At 40.0% G+C, this 20,567-nt stretch overlaps 1 protein-coding gene across 1 annotated transcript in view; it reads right to left on the reverse strand.

Moving 5' to 3' along the window:
- The window catches only part of LOC107739552 (protocadherin-17-like), an 80,483-nt gene extending 60,929 nt beyond the window's left edge, over nt 1–19,554 (reverse strand). The window contains exon 1 of the mRNA XM_016551706.1: nt 16,968–19,554. Coding sequence (XP_016407192.1) covers nt 16,968–19,448 — 2,481 coding nt within the window. The 5' untranslated portion in view covers nt 19,449–19,554. The remainder of the gene's footprint in view (nt 1–16,967) is intronic.
- Nucleotides 19,555–20,567: the final 1,013 nt, after the last annotated feature.

The raw sequence follows: 20,567 nt of genomic DNA on the forward strand, positions 1-20,567 counted from the left end.
GGTGTGTGTGTGTGTGTGTGTGTGTGTGTGTGTGTGTGGAAGAAACTGTGGAAATTAGCAGTTCTCAACTGGTTTTGCTTCAGGATCCAGATTTTACATTGAAGTTGCAAGTTGCAACACAATATCCAATTGTAAAATTATTCACTGTGAACTGCATAATCTGCACAATAAGTAAAATCAGGCAAAAATTATTATATGATTATGATTATAATCAATAATAATAAAATAAAATACATGACACATTATATTTTATTTATACATAATATTAGTATTATATATTTAGTATTTATACGTATTATTAGTAGCTGGAGATATATATATATATATATATATATATATATATATACAGTATCTCACAGAAGAGAGTACACCCCTCACATTTTTGTATATATTTTATTATATATTTTCATGTGACAACATTGAAGAAATGAGCAGCACTCATGCAGCCCCAGACCATGACACTCCCACCACCATGCTTGACTGTAGGCAAGACACACTTGTCTTTGTACTCCTCACCTGGTTGCCGCCACACACGCTTGACACCATCTGAACCAAATAAGTTTATCTTGGTCTCATCAGACCACAGGACATGGTTCCAGTAATCCATGTCCTTAGTCTGCTTGTCTTCAGCAAACTGTTTGCGGGCTTTCTTGTGCATCATCTTTAGAAGAGGCTTCCTTCTGGGACGACAGCCATGCAGACCAATTTGATGCAGTGTGCGGCGTATGGTCTGAGCACTGACAGGCTGACCGCCCACCCCTTCAACCTCTGCAGCAATGCTGGCAGCACTCATACGTCTATTTCCACAACCTCTGGATATGACGCTGAGCACGTGCAGTCAACTTCTTTGGTCGACCATGGCGAGGCACCGTGCTGCAGCTCAGTTTCAGGGTCTTGGCAATCTTCTTATAGCCTATGCCATCTTTATGTAGAGCAACAATTCTTTTTTTCAGATCCTCAGAGAGTTCTTTGCCATGAGGTGCCATGTTGAACTTCCAGTGACCAGTATGAGAGAGTGAGAGCGATAACACCAAATTTAACACACCTGCTCCCCATTCACACCTGAGACCTTGTAACACTAATGAGTCACATAACACCGGGGAGAGAAAATGGCTAATTGCGCCCAATTTGGACATTTTCACTTAGAGGTGTACTCACTTTTGTGGCCAGCGGTTTAGACATTAATGGCTGTGTGTTGAGTTATTCTGAGGGGACAGCAAATTTACACTGTTATACAAGCTATACACTCACTACTTTACATTGTAGCAAAGTGTCATTTCTTCAGTGTTGTCACATGAAAAGATATAATAAAATATTTACAAAAATGTGAGGGGTGTACTCACTTCAGTGAGATACTGTAGCTGCAGTACAAGATTATGAGATGCATTATTTGAATGCTTGGCCAAAGAGATGTGTCTTTAATCTAGATTTAAACAGAGAGAGTGTGTCTGAACCCCGAACGTTATCAGGAAGGCTATTCCAGAGTTTGGGAGCCAAATGCGAAAAAGCTCTACCTCCTTTAGTGGACTTTGCTATCCTAGGTACTACCAAAAGTCCAGAATTTTGCGACCTTAGGGAGCGTGATGGATTGTAGCGTGGTAGAAGACTAGTTAAGTACGCAGGAGCTAAACCATTAAGGGCCTTGTAGGTAAGTAATAATATTTTGTAACTGATACGGAACTTAATAGGTAGCCAGTGCAGAGACCGTAAAATTGGGGTAATATGATCATATTTTCTTGACCTGGTAAGGACTCTAGCCGCTGCATGTTGGACTACCTGTAGCTTGTTTATTGAAGATGCAGGACAACCACCTAGCAGTGCATTACAATAGTCCAGTCTAGAGGTCATGAATGCATGAACTAGCTTTTCTGCATCAGAAACAGGTAACATATTTCGTAACTTGGCAATGTTTCTAAGATGGAAGAATGCTGTTTTTGTAACATGGGAAATATGATTTTCAAAAGACAAGTTGCTATCTAATATAACACCCAGATTTTTGACTGTAGAAGAAGTAACAGTACATCCGTCTAGTTGCAAATTGTAATCCACGAGATTCTGTGTACTGTCTTTTGGTCCAATAAGTAATATCTCTGTCTTATCTAAATACTATATGCATTTTATAATTTGATATCATCATAATTTTTATTTATCCATTTACTACTAGAACACAAGATTTTTCAATCTTAAATATACAGTACATACTTATCAGAACATATCAATGAATATATATTATATAACAACAACAACAACAACAATAATAATAATAAAAATGCATTGTATTGTACATATATACGCATTTAATTAATAACACACAATTTTATATGTACTACTAAATGATATACTATTATATAATTTTTATTATAACAAAATATGTGATTTGTACTATATTTCTGTCAACCAAGGTCAATAAGCATATTTATTTTGCTCTCCTAAAAATGCATGATTATCAAAAAATTATCAGAATGTGAAGGATCCGTTTAGAACCAGGGATCTTAAACATGTGTGTGTATTAAGAAACCTTATGCACTTATCGGGAAGTCCGATGTGAATGAATGAACGAACCTGATCTCTGCAGAACAAATTGATTATTTATGTGTAACCCTTTCAGAGGTCTGAATGCTGAAAATACTAATGAATCAACGAGCAGTGATGAGTATATGAGCTGCCTCTCATCTCTCATATGAGCATGCTTTTATGATGAGCACAGATATTGTTAATGGAAGCTTTATTTTTTCTTCAAAGAAGATGAGAAGTTTAAAACGGGATGTCCATGGACTGTTTGTGTTGGTATCACCGAACCGCATCTGTGACATGTACAGCCTCGGGGAATGAAATATCGCTTTTCTCCTCCCCTTCTCCTTGAAATTCCTAACACAGCAGTTCACACGCTTTCTCAAAATAGAGGCTGTTTCACGCCAAACCGCCATCACGCAGGAACAATCTCCACAGACCGTCAGGCCGGCGTGTGAAAACGCTTTTATAATGTATTAAATAAAAAGGTGGTTTGAAAACAAAGTACACTCAATTCAGAGTATGTTATGTCCAACACAGAGTTTAAAGCAGTGCAGCAGAAGCAGTTTCATCTCTGATCATCTCCTGAAGGCTCCCAGTGAACAGCAAAAGATTCATTAGTAGAAGTTTAGATGGAAATGAGAAACAAGAGACTGTGTGTTGCTGTTGACCTCAAAAACATTCATGTTTTTTTTTCACTTATACATTTAAACTTGCAAATTACATTCTACCACAAAGACTATAGATAGAACCAGATTTTTTTTTAATGTGAGTGCAACTTATGCTTGCAAAAGTTGCTGACACATTTCAAACTGGTTGCTGGTGTTTTTTGGTACAGTAATATTCAGATGGTTGCTAGGGTGGTCTGGGTGATTGTTAGGGTTTTACTGTAGGTGGTCACATTCATGCCGAGATGCAGTTCTCACGGTTAGGTGTCTGTTCAAATCCCTAAGCATGAATGATAGCATGAGCCCTAGAGCAAGCAGTACTAATTAAAAAACACCAAACTAGCTAGAGCATTTTGCGATGCATAATGAAAGGAGGGCGGTTAAACATATCCACTCCTGGAGCATTTTGGAAACAAGCTAAGCAAATGAGTTTCAGATCTCTTCCCAAATTAGTTTACAGCATACCACTTCAAAACAAACGCTTTTCCTTACAAACACATGATATAATCTATACCAGATCAAAGATCACGTAAAGTGGTTCTCATGAGCCAGGCGTAGAATCCAGAAACCGTGGGACCAGACTCCATTAGACTCCATTCATTAGCGCAGCAGCCTTCCTCTGCAATCCGAAATGCTTTAATAAAGATTAAAATGTTGCCAACTGACTCAACAGAGAAACAGAGCCTTGAATTTAGGTCACGGGGAGATGATAAACAATTCATAAGCGAAGCCCAAAATTAAATATATAATATGATTCAATATAGTAATGAAAGAAAGCATTGTTAAGCTGCTAGACTGCTCTCCAAACAACTCCAGAAAGAGATGCCACACACACAAAAACACACATGCATTAGCACATAAAAGCCTGCGCGCATTACAGTCATGGCAGCGCTCAGAACAATTGTCTTTCACTCCAAGGTGACTCGTTCTCTCTCCCTTTTTATTTCTCTCAGGGTCAGCTACATGCATCTCTCTTTATGCGTGCGTATAAATTGAGAAAAGCGAGGTTTGCTTAATGCAATGCTGTCAGAACGTCCCGCAGCAGCCCTGTCCGCTGTGCATTAAGAACCTGTCAGCCAGAGTATGGAATTAATCAGCAAACCCCTGAAGAAACAATTGCATAATCTAAAGCTATAAACTCAGCCGACCTTGCCTTCAAACGCGCTTAAATTTCCACCTTCAAACGGGAGATTGAGGGAGCTAAAGGGTCTGAGTCAATAGATTTCTCTCTCTTTTCAGCCCTCCAATCTTTTTTTCCTATAACGAGGAATGATTGACTGCTCCTCCTGCCTTCCCAACAGTTCTGAATAAAATGCCATATGAGTTCTTTTTTGTTTTGTTTTGAAAGTGACCTCTGCTTTGGCTTCGCTATACCTTTTTGTTTGTTATGAAAATACCGACTCCTGCCTCGGATTCCTCGGAATGGTGGCGCTAAGGGTGGGATTCTGTCCTGAATTAATCTTTTTTCACAACTTGCCTTCTGTCGTTTTCTTGTCTGATCAATTTTTTCAGTATTAAATCAATTTAGGGCTGCAATTATGTTCTGTAATTAAGACAAGGCAGACTTTTGACTATCGGCATAAATTACAATATCAGTGTTATGCAGGGGCGTCGCTAGTGGGGGGAAAAGGGTGACAGAGTGCATAGGGCCCAGAGGTCTTGGGCCCGCGATCGCCTACTGGCCATCGGGAGCACCGGGACATTCCATTCAAGTAGTGGGCCGATCACCGAAACGAGGGAGACCTCCCCCATATATTAGGCTCTGTTTTTAAATTACAGCGCATGCGAAACTGCATAAAGCAAATACTCCGAAGGTGTGAAGCAGCGCTACCAGATGCATCCGCCAGCCGCGCGTCAAAGCAGAGCGGGATCAGTCACCCGCACAGCGCTGACGAACGTGCGTCACGCTTCTGCCTCGATTTATAAGCGATAAATAGCGCAAGTCACTTGATCCATTCAGATGTGACACAGAATTATTATACAGTCATGTGATGTGAGAACATTAAAGGTTCTGTAATGATGCTGGCTGAAAACAGCCACGAGTCATGACAATAATGAGGTATATTGGAAAATGCCAATAGGCTTGTCAATTCAGCACCATAGTAATTTAACTTGAAGTTTTTAACACTGTACAAATAGCCTGTGTTGGCAGAAATTTATTTATTATAAATGTTACGTTATTACATGTTGGGAAATATTTAAATTTTAAAGAAGGTTTTATATATATAAAAAAAAGGTTTTAAAATTTTATAGAAATTTTATGTTTTGTAGGTTCTTCATGTTTAGTTTTTTAACTAGAAATTTTATAGTTTATTATTACTTATTATTTATTTTAAAAACCATATAACCATGGTAATGAGGACCATGGTTTTACTTGTGACCCCCATCCTACTAATACTAGTCAGCTAAACTCTGGATTCTAAGCAATAACTTCTTTCTTTTTAGATGTTTAGTTCTAATGAATTTTAATTCAAGTAAAATGTTAATTCAATAAGGGCCTGATTAAAGATACATATCCGTGTCTTATATAAATTAGGTGTTTATTATTTACAAATAATAAAGTTATTAGCAGTAACTTTCCAGCAGTCCAGCTCAAAATCAATGCATTACTGTCAAGTGCATTTCTATGTGACAAAAATGCATTATTAAGTTTGTTGCATTTGTCGTGAATTAAGTAATATCTATCAGTATTCGTTTCTGTCCTGTTTTATTTATTCGTTTTTTTACTCCAATTGAAGGCCCTATGACCCATCAAAACATTCAAGGGGGAATTTGTGGGCCAGATGGGCTCGATTTGTCCTGGGCCAAATTTTAACCCCAGTCCAGCCCCCACCCCTGAACGTTATTTTACATTTTACGATCGCAACTCATACCCCTCCTCCACTGAACGTGATTTTGAAGGGGCCCCATAGCAAATTCAGTGCACAGGGCCCAGAATTCCTAGCGACGGCCCTAGGTGTTATGTTCTGCAGACAACATTAAAGGAATTAAACCTGTTGGCTTTTCTTATGCTCAAATTTTCTATCCATCCAGACATAAAAATATATAGATATGCTCGAGGAACGAGATGGAAAACTTTAGCCAGGACATTTGTGGTTCTTGCAAAACTATTTTATTAAGATATGAGCAACTATATTTTAACCTATACAATTATATTTTAGAATTGTTTTACCTTTTTTCCATGTCACGTCAATTATGTTTTTCAAAATATCCTCTTTTGTGTTTCACAGAAGAAGGAATGTCATAAGTGGGACTACATTCTGACAGAATTTCCATTTTTTGGGTGAACTATCCCTTTAAAAACACGCAGCCAGAAAGGCATTCACATCGCTGAGCCCTGCATATTCACTGACCTTAGATCCGGCTCAGAATGGAGGCAACGGATTTCGAGAGCACCACTTCATTTATTAACAAATCAATTGACGGAAAGGTGTGAAGATTGCTATGGTGACAAGATAATCAAATCATCAGAAATTTGGATTTGGTCGTCAGCGACATGAGCCACTGCACCTCTAATGTGAAATGACAAGAGCATAGAGAGAGCATGTACGAGAAAGCGAGGCTGCAATTATCAGCTCCGAGTGTATTAGTGGTCTTTTAGAAAACAACTCTCTGACTGGCCCGGGCAGTTATGAACCTCTCACTCTTTGGATCAATCAATCGTGCAGAGACTGTGGATTGATCTAACTTTAAAACGGCGCCAAGAATGATGGAGAGATGGTGCATCCTTCAAGGCGCATTCATTTTGTTATTTGTTTGTAACGTGAGCATGTTTTGATATACTGTTTTTGCAAATATAAGTGGATAGCTATACAGTAATCTTCAGTCCGGTGTTTAAGTGCTGTGATACAATACAGATACTTGAGTGAGGCATTGATTTACAATCTACTCTCAGAAACCTTGCATTTGTCTACTGTATTAAACTGAAGAACGATCAACATTATCTGCATGATTTCTGACTTCTTTGTAAAAGTAAATGCTTTATAATATGCCAGCATCTTATACTATTTCTGTGCTGATTACCGGTAAATAAAACAATGCACAAATCAATCCAAGTATCTGTTCAAGAGGTTTTGGTTCAAGTTGGGCACCTTCATATTTTCTCGACAAAGTAAGGAAAAACATGACGAGCAAAGAAAATGCAGACAATTATAACTGATGCTTTATCAATATATATTTTAGCATTTTTCTGCTGCCACCAAGAATCATAGGAAAAATAGTTTTGCCACACAAACCGGTCACCCCATAACCTAGTTAACTATCATAAACTTAATCGTAAATCATTAATCATAAACGAAAGTAATAGTACTTTCTGGCAAACTTTATTGATGTATGGACAGTAAATAAAATAAAATAAAATAAAATAGTACAGCTTCCTACTTGAATGAGGAAATAGGCTAAAATCTGTAAACTTAAGATTACATTTTCAATAACATATTTCAAATTAGCAAATAAAATCTCATGAATCACAGTTGAAAAATAAATAAATAAATAACAAATAAATAAAAAAATCATGTTGATCTTGCTAAAAGTGCACTGGTGTTCTAGAGTAAATAAAAAAAAAATCCTACAATTGGACATATTTTTATGGAAAGGCAGAACTTTCCTACATTTACAGCCACCATAATGAGCATTACAGTTTCTCCCATTCATTTTCCTATGAGTAGTGTCACCTGTCACCTTATACATACGTCTTACCGTATGTCTCTGCATGAATGCTGCATTATTGAACTCAAGCAAACAGAAAAGGACATCGCCCTCACAGACAGAGAGAAAAACAAAACAAATAGACAGAAGAAAAGAACCATAAACAGATAGAAGTTTTTTGCCAGTCAAGCATTTTCCCACTCTATTTACTAGGATTAAGAAAAACAAACAGAAATAAGAGCCCCATAAAAACCGCCAGCCATTTTCTTTGGGTGCTGACAGCCCTCAGCCCATCAGTGCAGGTGAAAAGATGTAACTGTAGACAGGTAAGACTGTGTACAAAACATGAGTGCTGACAAGTTCACTCATTAAACTTGACCGGGCCACAGTTGCGGGGTTTATGTTACCAGCTGGCCCTGTCACATGGCAAGCCGATATCTCGAAAGAGAGCCATCTTCCTGCACACAACACCTCACTGGAAAGACAGGCCTAGAGCCAGGAGCTATCTTTAGGTATTTCACTAAAGCGTGAGGAATAAGAGACGAGAGGAGTATGAAGAACTTGTTCGAACATCACCCTGAGGCGGACAAGAACTGTGCAAATTTACTGTTTATGCTAGCGGGAATTCTTTAATTACTATTTTCTTTGACAACATTAATGGCATCAGGACGTTGCAACCAACAACATGTCTGTTGGATACTTAAAAAGAGTTCCGCAAACCGTAAAATGACATGATGCGAGAAAAAGGAGACCGTTAAGAAGTGGAAAGCTGATCTCTCTTTACTTCCCAGAGAAAAAAAGACCACAATTCCCAGTGTGAAAAAGTACCTAAGAACACATCTGTCGAACGAAAAAAAAAAGATCTGTTGATTGGACAACTGCCAACACTTAATAAAACATGTTCCACATCGTTTGACACTGAAACAAGATGCCGTTTTTATCGTTACCTTCTACATGTCAATTCCCAGATGTGTGCTTTGTGAATTTTAATGCTAATGTACGAACTTTGTCTTTTGACAAAAAAAAAAAATAAATTAAAGGAAAGTAAACAAACACGGCCTTAAGTGGATACTGCCATTTAAACAGTTTAGCAGAAGCTGCCCCATGGGAGGTATACCAAGAACCCTTCGGTGTCTAGAGTGGCCCTGCCGGGGAACGGACGCAATATGCAAATAATAAAAGGAGAGATGGTGCTTGAAAGCACAGCTTGTGATTGAACAATGCTCCACGATTTCTGCCACATAGAGTAAGAACGCAGCAGAGAGCTGTGAGGACTGGCTTCCCTATGGCCAAACACGTGGCAATAGACAGCTGTGTGTGTTTTTGCCGTGAAGACGCATAGAAAACGATCTGTTCGCATTGATTAAGAGCAGAATTTGCAGAAGTTGCTGCCATTTTCTTTGGCTACAAAGTTTGGAATCGACAACCGCAATTACTAACAGGTGCGACTTGTGGTTTGCCTGTCCATACAACAGCTTACAGAAGTCGTGGTTGGAATAGTGGCTCTTAATCACTAACCATGCACAAATTTGTGTGTGAAATCTGAATGCAAATGCTTTCAAGAACAAACAATTGATCAATAACTTTTGTATTAAAATTTTATTTTAAATTGTAGGACAACTGAAACCACACATATGCAAAATCATGCATCTTTAGAGAGCATCATATATTTGCTGAGAGTGGTGAAAAACTAAAAGAAAGACCTTATATGGAGATGGTTTGGGTTTGGTGTTTTATGCAAATTAATAACATTGTGCACACAGTCGCTCATTTAGAATATTATTAGCTCATTTAGAATATTATTAGCTCATTAACATTAGAACTTATTTAAGAACAAATTAATGTGTAAGAATGAACTTTTAATATGACTATATTTACGATACACAATTATTAGTAAATGATAAAAAATGGATAGCCAAAGTCAAATTATTTTTCTATTTGTGCTATAAATATGAACACCTATTACTACAGCAACTGACGTAAGTATCAAAGATGGCAAATCTTAAAACCTCAATGTCTTTTCATAATTAGTACATTAATGAGTCCAATCAAGAAACTTATTTTAACTTGACCTGGCATCTTTAAAATATGGGATTCATGCGCAAGATGCAAAAAAAGCAGTGCTACGTAGTACAAAAGAAAATAAAAAAACAGCACAACATAAAGCAAAAACGCTCTAAAACAGGTCTAACAAACCTGTTACTGTGTTAATGTAGTCCTTCACTATCTGCTAATGTGTGGGATTTCATTTCATTCAGTAAATCCAGCACAAACGTAGTCCTTGTGTTCAATTATTCGTCTTCCTGTCTTGGATTCTTTCATTCTGGCCTTGTAATTTGATTCTGGCTTTGTGTTTAGCAGCCACACTGTTCACACAGCTAGCATTAACTATTTACAAGTTGCTACATCATTCAGAGGGAAGGAACAAGGGCAGAGGTCAGCCATTTGACACATGTAACCTAGCAGATTTCTAGCTTAGCGTCTGCATCATTTAAACATGCAGATGATGTTTTCGTTTCTAATTAAAGAGCAGTTGTCTTATTGAGTGTCTCGTCTCAAAAACTAAGCGCCACATGGCTAAAAAGGCTAGCTGGCAATTGGTGCCAGAGAAAAAGAGAGAGAGGAGTGTACACACAACCATAAGCCATCTGAAATGTGGGCGTCACTCTGCCCGACATCACTGAGTTAAAGAAAATATGAAACATCAGCACTGTAAACTATAGCAGTCTCTCTGGCTCCAAATTCACTGAGATAAGATGTATTTGGTCACAAAGAAGGATAGGAAGAAATCCGACAGCCTCTCATATCCGTTCATTTCTCCAGACCATATGTATCATTCACTCATCCATCCATTCATTCGTCTGCGCATTCAGAGGCACGTCGTCAATCTAGCCCAGCGACTCCGGCACAATGACTTTCTCAAGATTAATTCCATCGTTCAAGCGGAACTGTACAAGGGCGGGGTAAAATTACGAATGCGTTTATGAGTTATTAATGGCCTCGGCCCGCTGGTTCCCAAACGGGTCAAGCAACCAAACCTTTGACAGCAACTCCAACGCCAATGCCCTCAAGCATTAGCAAGGCTAGCTTTAGCCACTACTGTTCGTGTGGAGGAGCCAGAACAAATATTGATAGGGAGCAACAGGGACTTGTTTCCCAAACACCCCGCTGTGCGACGTCCTTGTGGATAAGGAACGAGGAACATTGGTGTTTACTGTGAAATCAATAGAAAAAAAGAACATTTTGTTGCAGGTATAATTTAAACAAACACCAAAAGTTTTGATGCTCAATTCCTCAAAACAATTTTACTCCACTATGTCCTGAGTTGACCAAGCAAATTAGTTTAAGTGCCTCAATGTTTTCTGCCTCGAGGGTCAAATCTTGTGGTCTTATAACTCTTGCCTGAATATTTCTCCTTTTCACATTCAGAACGAATAGGTTTTAGGGCTTGCTTAAGTAATTAAATAACCCCTGCTCTGTAAGAGCATTACTTGCCTGCTGCGCTTCGCAAAAATGACACATAAACTAACATAAACATCTAAAATTATCTGTGCTATACTCTCCTAGATCAGCACTGCTCTTGTCCCAGACACACTTTCAATTTAAAAATATGGAAATCCATCATACAAATATGAATTATTAAATGTTTAAAATGATGACTATCTAAACAAAGACTGAAATAATCATAAACCATTTCAATATTTATGAGAAGATAATTTCTAAATGTGTCAAAAACTGTCCCACAGCTGTGGCATCATTTTCACCACAACAAATAAATCCTAAAAATGTTCTCCAAAGATGATGTAATTGTTTAGGAGAATATATTGTCATTTCCAATCAAGCTGTAATTTTGTCAAATTATGCAAAAACGTGTGATAATACAGTTTAATTGTCATTTCCACCACAAAAAGCTGTTATGTTATTTGAGATGTGACAGAAATTACTATGGGACATTGTAGTACATTAATAATTAATAGCTATTATACAACTCAATAAATAATTCAACGGCATTACTTGGATTTCCAGAATTGCCATACATTATACATGCAGTTCGACAAATGTCTCTGCTATTATACACATATCTGTACACTTCAGCTGTGTGGTAATTAATCGCCTAAATGTGTGCCAAAAAACTACAGAGATCTTTTCACCCTCCCTGCTACATTTTTCATGCCAAGGTTTTGACACACTCCAGTGCACCCAAAGAAAATCAGCGACCACGTGAAGGAGGAATGGAGGGGAGGACAGACGGATGGATTTTTTTTTGTTGTTTCTGGCTTCGCGGGATTGATTTTCATCTCCTGAAGAACTGGGCTAATCTCAATCCTTCTTCTAATCTGGATTCAAAGCACTTGAAACCCAAGGCTTCTTCGCAGATTAATAAAAACAAGTGTCTGTTTGTGCAGCATAGATGATTATGCATAGATGAAGGATAAAGAAAATATCCAAAATATGAACACATTCTCTGATAGACCATTTAATAAAGGTGAGGTTTTGTGGTCACTCTCTTCCGCTGTTAACATGAAGCGGTATGAGAAATTAAAGACGTTTATCACGACATTCTGGTCGTGTCTTGTTCTGTTAAATTTGATGATTTATTAATGAGCGAGTAAATATAGCAGAGGATCGTATGAGCTGAGAACACACACACACACACACACACACACACACAACAAACAGTGATCACGAGGTAAAGAAAATAAAACCTATGCAACTCTAGAAGGCCTAAAGCTTGGAGAAATCAAACAAACAAAGGCAGGATTTACTGTAGGGTCTCATGTGCACCGTTTAGGCCTGGCAGACAAGTGCTGTTTAGATTTCCCTCGTATACTGCAGAACACATCGATCACGTGTGTATATCAAAACCGCCTATCAATAATTCAGCGCGAACACACCATCTGAAAATATGAACAAGACACCAAGGGCAGAAGAAAGAACAAATTTAATACGCAAAAGCTAAAGAAGGACGAGCTGGGACCGAAAGAGGAGGAAGAACTCCTCTCCGAACTTTTATGATTATCTCTCCTTGATCCCTATTTCTCTCTTTCAGTCTTTTGTCTTTAACTCCAAGCCGTAAACAAACTTAAAGGGGGGAAATGCATTTCAAAATGTCTAAGCCTCAGTACACAAAACTATGCTGAGAGAAGAGAAGAGAAGAGAAGAGAAGAGAAGAGAACAGAAGAGAAGAGAAGAGATTTGGAGGACAAACAATGGGTTGTTACAGCCATCAAGGGGAAATGTTATGACTCAATTTGCAAGCACACACGTACTAATACCCCCTCCCACACTGCACACACACACACACACACACACACACAATATACCATATAATGCAGCATGCAAGGACAGTACCATTAGCATGCATGACTGTGCTCTCACTCCTGCTGTCCCACTGCAAAACACACACACACACACAGTGCGCGAGAGAGAAAGAGGGCACTAAACAGATTGTCAGACATTGACTCTCTCATGCCTTGCCATTTGACAGTATTTCGCTTCAGTTCCCAAAGCAATACATCTAGAACTCATGCAGCAATTTGATTACCTGACAGCCGATTTTATCGCTCAATTTTGCAAAAACAAGGAGACAGAAACCCAAACTCTATGAAACACTGCGACTTCACCGCACCACACAACAGCATTACGCCACAAGCACAACTACAGTCCTCATATCAAAGCAGTTACTCAACAGCATGATTTGTTGTCATCTATTTTCCACTCCTCTCTTTCTGTTTTTAGGTGCATTTAATGGAAAGAAATTGCTCAGATGAACAATCCCTGGAGAGGCATCACTATTTTCTGTCGGCAAATTCCCTCCAACCACTGACCTTTATAACCGGAGTGTGTCAACCCCGCTGCCCTCCCCCAATTGCTACTCACTTGTTTTACCTTAAGCGCATCAGTTGACCTCTCTATTTAGGATAAACAAAAAAAGGATGGAAGCATCAAAAGATATCAAACTGCATGCAGCTTTCACTTCATAAAGATCATTCTATAGTCACGCTTACAGAAAGACATACATTTGATAGCAAACACTGCATGTGCATTCAAATCAAGCCTCATTCACTTTGCTATGTGCTTGCAAGACACTGAAGGCAGACTGTCGCCACCTAGGGGACACTTTTATAGCCGGGAACACCAACCCTGATGCTCACGGCAGCCGTATCAGCTTCTGACTTGTCCTCACACACATTTCCTCTCTCTAAAACTAAGGTAACCAACAGTTAAAATGTTATTTTCACCTTAAGAGCAAATTAAGCTATGATTTTTTCCCCCCTGCAAATAAATCCACAATTATATATTAGCTTTTTTCTGGCCTCAAATATGCTGTTAAGTATGTTGCAGACATGAGGGTGGATATTAAATGCTCTCTAGACAAAATAATTAAGAAAATCCCTTGCTACAAGGTTGGAGGGATACCACTGAAGATTTTCTTAAACCTCAATTCGCCATTAAGTAATAGATCCGGACGCCTGTGGTGCAATTAAGCATTATTACATCCCTTTATCGAATAAACTTTTCTCGGCCAATCGAATTACACCCCTCATTCTGTTGTGTTCTCCGAGAGCAGACCGCTCTGGTGCTGTAATTGACCCTGAACCTCTTTTCATTTCAGACGTAGGCTATTACTTCAATGGCCAGCTGTTTGCAACCTCTGGATCAGCTACTATAAAACAGCATTAAGGAGCTCCTGGTCGCTGCTGCTGTTGCCACCGGGCCTGATGGGAAGCATTTGAAATGCTCTTGTGCAGCTGTGTAGCAAGCACTGGGGACTCTGTGTGTGTATATATATATATATATATATATATATATATCTGTGAACACACTTTTACTTTACTTGAAGGGGTGTGCATAAGACTGACATGACACACTCATAATCATGACATGACACATGTCATGAATATGAAGGAGGTTTTATGCATGTTTATGACAACTGTCATTAAGTGTCATTCGCTCAGTTATGTCATTTTTAATGCAAATATGACATTATTTGACCTAACCCTACCCCTACCCTTACCCCTAACCATAGCCCATAACAAAGACATCTCAAACAATGTCATCTTTGCATTAAAAATTACATAACTGAGCGAATGACACTTAATGACAGTTGTCATAAACATGCATAAAAAACCTTCATATTCATGACATGTGTCATGTCATGATTATGTAGGTGTCATGTCATGATTATGAAGGTGTCATGTCAGTCTTATGCACACCCCTTCAAGTAAAGTGTAACCATATTTGTTTACATATCCATTTATTTTCAGCTTTCAGGCTACCTCTAGCTTCGATGACAGATGTAGATGACAGCACCCGAACACATCGATCGACAGGGACTGGAAAGGGAGTGATTTCTAAAATTTTTTATAACCTCTCAACTGGGATTCGCATTTCTATGGCTCTTTTTTAATCTCGCTCTCTCTCTGTTTCAAGCCAGGGGAGAGGAGAGCCAGATTGTTTTACGGGCTCAGTAACAGGATAGCAGATCTGCCTCTCGCCACACTTCTGCTGTAAATAATGGAGAGTATATCCTGTATTGTATGGATCTGTGTAAACACAGAACGCATGTATGTATCTTGGAGCTTGCTTGTTGAAGGTAGTGAGAGAAAAGGGCATGTATCTATGCTGTAGCACCTGCGTCTGGGGTTTGATGAGACCTCTGCAGTTATTCTGCTCATTATTAAAGGGCCCAGAATAATGGGCCTCACTCTGACCTATGACCTGCAGCTGGGATGCGATGAATAGCAACGCACATGCTCACACAATCATGGGCAGACACATGCAGCAGTAAACACACAGACCTAGAGAACGTTAATGACAAGACAGCCATGAAAACATGCAAATACAAATTTAAGCTTATCCACAAAAACACCAGCTTCACACCTCTGAAATCACTCACATATAACTTTTTTTTAATTAGCCACAATGCTAATGTGCTCTGGATGGTTGACAGGGTTGTGGGACGAGTTAGTCACCAAAGTTTAATACTTAAAGTTAGAGGTTTGTTCAAATCTTTAACACTAAATATGAGAAAAAGCAAAATTAGCATGTGGAAATACATAAATGTATACAAAACATGTTCTTAAGTAGAGATATTACAAATACATATGTATATAAAATTGATTAAAGGCATAAAGCAAAAGAGAGCTAAATTAATTTTTGCCAGCTATAATCTAAGTCGCTGCACATACACGTGTACCTGATGTACAAAGTTTAAAAAGGTGACTTTAGCCTCATCTAACACGACAGATTTCAAATGACTTTAAACTGGCTTAGCAGCACAGACACACATAAGTTGTCACTGGCTTAACCAAATCGCTCCACACAAAGACGTATTAGCAAGGAACGAGGAAATCTGGGAAAGCTCTTTCTTTCGTTGAAATGCAGTTTGAGCGTCTTTAATAGAGAGAGGATTGCCACAGTGTTCTTGAGTACGAAGGTGAGACAAACCTGCTAAGTAATACGTTAAGGGTGTTACAATGCCAAGACTGAAAATTGAAATGTTTGAGGTCAAGACAAATTGCATTACATTGGATGAAAATACATTTTCATGTATTTATTTGACCTAGCGTGTGATCAATAGCAGAAAAAAAAAGAACATTAATTCTGTCACTGTAAGAGGCAAACCGTAGGAACCTTACATTCAAAGTCCCACAGGAAACTACAGATTGATCGAAGCTCTATTCATTTGCAATATAGTAGCTGGAAATATATTCTAGGCAAGAGCAGCAAATCATCATGGTACGGCCATTATGAAATAACAAGCCTTTAGGGCTGAACCTGTCAGTGCATCAAATCTCTCCACACCAGAGGTAACATCAAAACAATATCTCCAGAACAGAATTGTGTTCCATACTCAATTTCCTCTTAACGCATTACTTGAAACAAAATGAGCAAAGCTAGATTTCAAAAAACGATAGCATGGTGCTTTTCAGCATCTGGCGAAGGGTGGAGGACGACTCGTGTTTCATATTATCACCAGTTGTGATCCCCTTCTCCCCCCCCCACGCTATGATTCACTGGCTGCTTTATATGCACACACATCTACTCATCCATTCATGTATTGACCTAGTGAGACAGAGCAGGACGAGAGGGGGATGGAGGGTAATAAGGAAGGAGAATATAAGTTGTCGTTCCTACCTGTATTATTGACATCCTGTTCACTGGCGTCTCGGTGGTGTTCGTAACAGGTCCCGTGAAGCTGGTGTGACAGCCAACGTGCCCTTGAGGAACACTGAGGTTGTTGGCGGTGGGTTTGAGGTACATGACCTCTGACCTAGGAGAGCTGAGGGGCAGACGAGTTTGGTAGTCGAAGTACATGGGAGAGGTGGCCAGGGAGGGACTGCTGACAACGTTCATCACGTTCATGGTGTCCCGCTCCTCCACTTCGCTCTGCACCAGCATGATGTCATTCTTATTGATCTTCTTCTTCTTGCCCTTGCCAAGTTGTGGGTGAGTGTACTCTGCTATCCGACAGTTGTATGTGCGGATCTCCTTGTTTTCCCGTTTACACTTGACTGCTATGGTGATCATGGCAGCAAGGAGCATAATTGAGATGATACTCAGGGTTACTATTAGCGGGAGCGACATGTCCCAGTTATGGTGTTCTGCGTTAATGCGCGGTTCACCCTCTGGTAAGGGCCCGGAGTAGGCTTTGACGATAAGTTTCGCCATGGCGGACAGTGACGGCTTGCCATGGTCAGTCACCTTGATGATGAGTTCCACAACAGGTGCCACCTCCTCCCACAGTGGCTGGGCTGTCCGTACCTCACCCGTCACCGAATCAATCTCGAATAAGTGTTCCTCATTGCCATCTGAGATCTCGTAGGTGAGGCGACCACTCTCACCAAAATCATTGTCCACCGCTCTCACGGTGGTGATAATGTGTCCAACTCCCACGTTCCGAGGCACATGGATCTCAGCAGTGTCATTCTGAAGTAACGGAAGGACAATGACAGGAATGTTATCATTAACATCCAGCACGCTGACACGGACAGTGGTGTTGCTCTCCAGGTGAGGGTTACCTGAATCTTTCGCCTGGACCTTGAAGTCAAAATACTTGGTTTGTTCATAGTTGAAACTCCTCAGGGCATAAATTGCACCATCAGTGGGTTTGATATTAACATATGTAGTGATAGACTCCTCGCTTACATTCGAAGGAAGGAGGGAATAGGATACAGTACCATTTTGGCCCAAATCTGGGTCATGAGCAAGAACAGAACCCAGGTATTCCCCTGGGATGTTGTTTTCAGGCACCTGGAGAAGGTAGACCATTTTTGTGAAGCGGGGTGCATTGTCGTTTTCATCTAAGATCTTAACAGTGAAAGACTTTGTTGAGTTCAGGGGTGGGCTGCCATTGTCTTTGGCCACAATAGTGATGTTATACTCATCCTTTACCTCCCTGTCCAAGGGTCTGTCGGTCACTACTGTGTAGAAGTTATCATAGTTCTCATCCAGCTTGAAGGGAACGTTCCCCAAAATCCTACACTGGAGCTGCCCATTGCGGCCCGAGTCTTTGTCTGTGACTCTGACGAGTGCGATCACTGTCCCTGGGGCTGCTGCTTCACTAACCGCCCCCTGACGCACAGCTACGAAACCTATCGATGGCCAGTTGTCATTCCTGTCAAGCACTTTAACGGTGACTTTACAATGGCCAGGAATTGGGTTGGGGCCTTGATCCTTTGCCTGAACATCAATCTCTATAATTGGGTTCTCCTCAAAGTCGATTTTACCCTGAATCTTTATGACACCCGTTCGGGGGTCTATTGAGAACAACTCTTTGATCCTGTCTGGAACATAACAGCTAAAGGAATAAGTAACCTGCCCATTAATCCCTTCATCAGGATCGGTAGCATTTAAATCTATCAGTACCATGCCTGGGGGTGAATTCTCAGGGATCTCCACTACATATGAGGGCTGTTCAAACACAGGGCTGTTGTCATTGGAATCAGTGACTTTCACATTAATTTGCATTGTGCCTGATTTGGGATATTCCCCTCCATCTGTGGCAGTTATAATTAAAGTGTGATGGCTACGTTCCTCACGATCTAAGGACCTCTGAACGACCAATTCAGGGAATTTGGTTCCATCCCCTCTGGATTTAACATCCAAAGAGAATATGCTATAATCATCCCGCGTGATCTGATATGTTTTCAGGCCGTTCTCCTTAGTGTCAGGGTCATAGGCAGCAGCCAAGGGGAAACGTGTGCCTGGGGCTGCGTTCTCAGATATGTCGATATCGATCTGTTCAGAAGGAAAGCTTGGTGCGTTGTCATTTATGTCCTGTATCTCAACTTTAATCATGCAGATCTCTTTGTCGTTGGCAAACACTTCCATGGAGAGCTGGCACTTGGAGTTTTGTCTGCACAGTGTATCCCTGTCGATCCGCTGTTTAGTGTATAATAGCCCGCTTTCGGGATCCACATCGATAAGGTGTGGGGCGGAGTTCTCCAACACCCTGAAGTTGGATTTTTTCCCCTGCTCTCCCAGTTCCAGTTCCGCATCCTTGGCAATGTTTCCAATGACGCCCTGAATTTTCTCCTCAGGTATTGAGTAGTTCAAGTTTTTCAACGTCAGGGCTTGCGCCCATAAAATTAGGAAAAGGAAAACAGAAAGATGCATCCCTTTCAGTGAGAGTGTCTTAGGTTTCTGATGCGTTTTATGCCTCCGACCTGTTGATCTTCCCGGCAATATCACAATTTCTACCTTCAATTACTGAGCACACATGCCAATTCATGATAATGTATAATGTATAAAGTCATTATGTGGGCTTTTCCTTTGAATGCTCTTTTCTTTCCTCCGTAGCAGGGCTCTCTTTATCCTGAGTTTTTACAACAAACGGTGGGGCTGTACAGCTAATTTATATTCTGCTGAATGCACAGGCGCATTGGAGGCATAGTCACAATCCAGTTTCCACAAAGAAATAGCTTTTCCCAGCCCCTTCTCCTGTAATAAAAAGAAAAGAAAAAATCTCTATCAGATTATTGCATGTAATATTACACTTGATGATTTTAATTCTGACATACAGATTTTAACAAACACCTCGTGTCTCGACATATGCGCTTTTTTTTTCTCTCTGTAGTGTGACCGCGTAATTCTAATGCGCAATTCCTCATTCCCTGGCGAACGACGTGGATGGCATGTCAATCCAACCTTGAGATGCGTCGGAGCGCTTTAGCGCTGAACACAGGTGGATGTTTGTGTTATTCTGCTTTCAACATGTAGGCTAAGCAATGCGTCGAGGATGCGCCATGTGGCACGAAGAGCGTTACGCGCATCAAACGCGCAATTATGGATTAAGGTGCTGAGCAAATAAAAACGGATACATCTCTTTCTATGTCCCTGCGTCCCGAAACAGCTGCTTAACTGATGCCATATCTATACCTTGCTGTCTTAAGGCAACCCCCTGAATGCAAATGCGTTGAAATAAGTCTCTTAACCGGCATAATCCGGCTGTTAAATACAATTCTTACCTAGTCGCATAAAGCAGAGCAAATGAAACACAATCCTGGATGGTTATTTATACTGCGCTTCTTGAATAAATACGAGAAGAAGCTGTTGCATCCTCTCTGGCACTGTGCGCATATCATCTTTTTTTCAGGGTGACACTTTGGAACAGAATGATGATGATACGAAATATCACACAGACTTACCTGTAGCCTTATATCCAGTCTAAACACAACCATCACCAAAGAAGAGTTACATCCTTCATGCACCTTCCCAATGAGTGGAAAAAAAAAC

The sequence above is a fragment of the Sinocyclocheilus rhinocerous genome, unplaced genomic scaffold, assembly GCF_001515625.1.
Source record: "Sinocyclocheilus rhinocerous isolate Xijiao unplaced genomic scaffold, SAMN03320098_v1.1 scaffold1573, whole genome shotgun sequence".
NCBI classification, from domain to species: Eukaryota; Metazoa; Chordata; class Actinopteri; order Cypriniformes; family Cyprinidae; genus Sinocyclocheilus; species Sinocyclocheilus rhinocerous.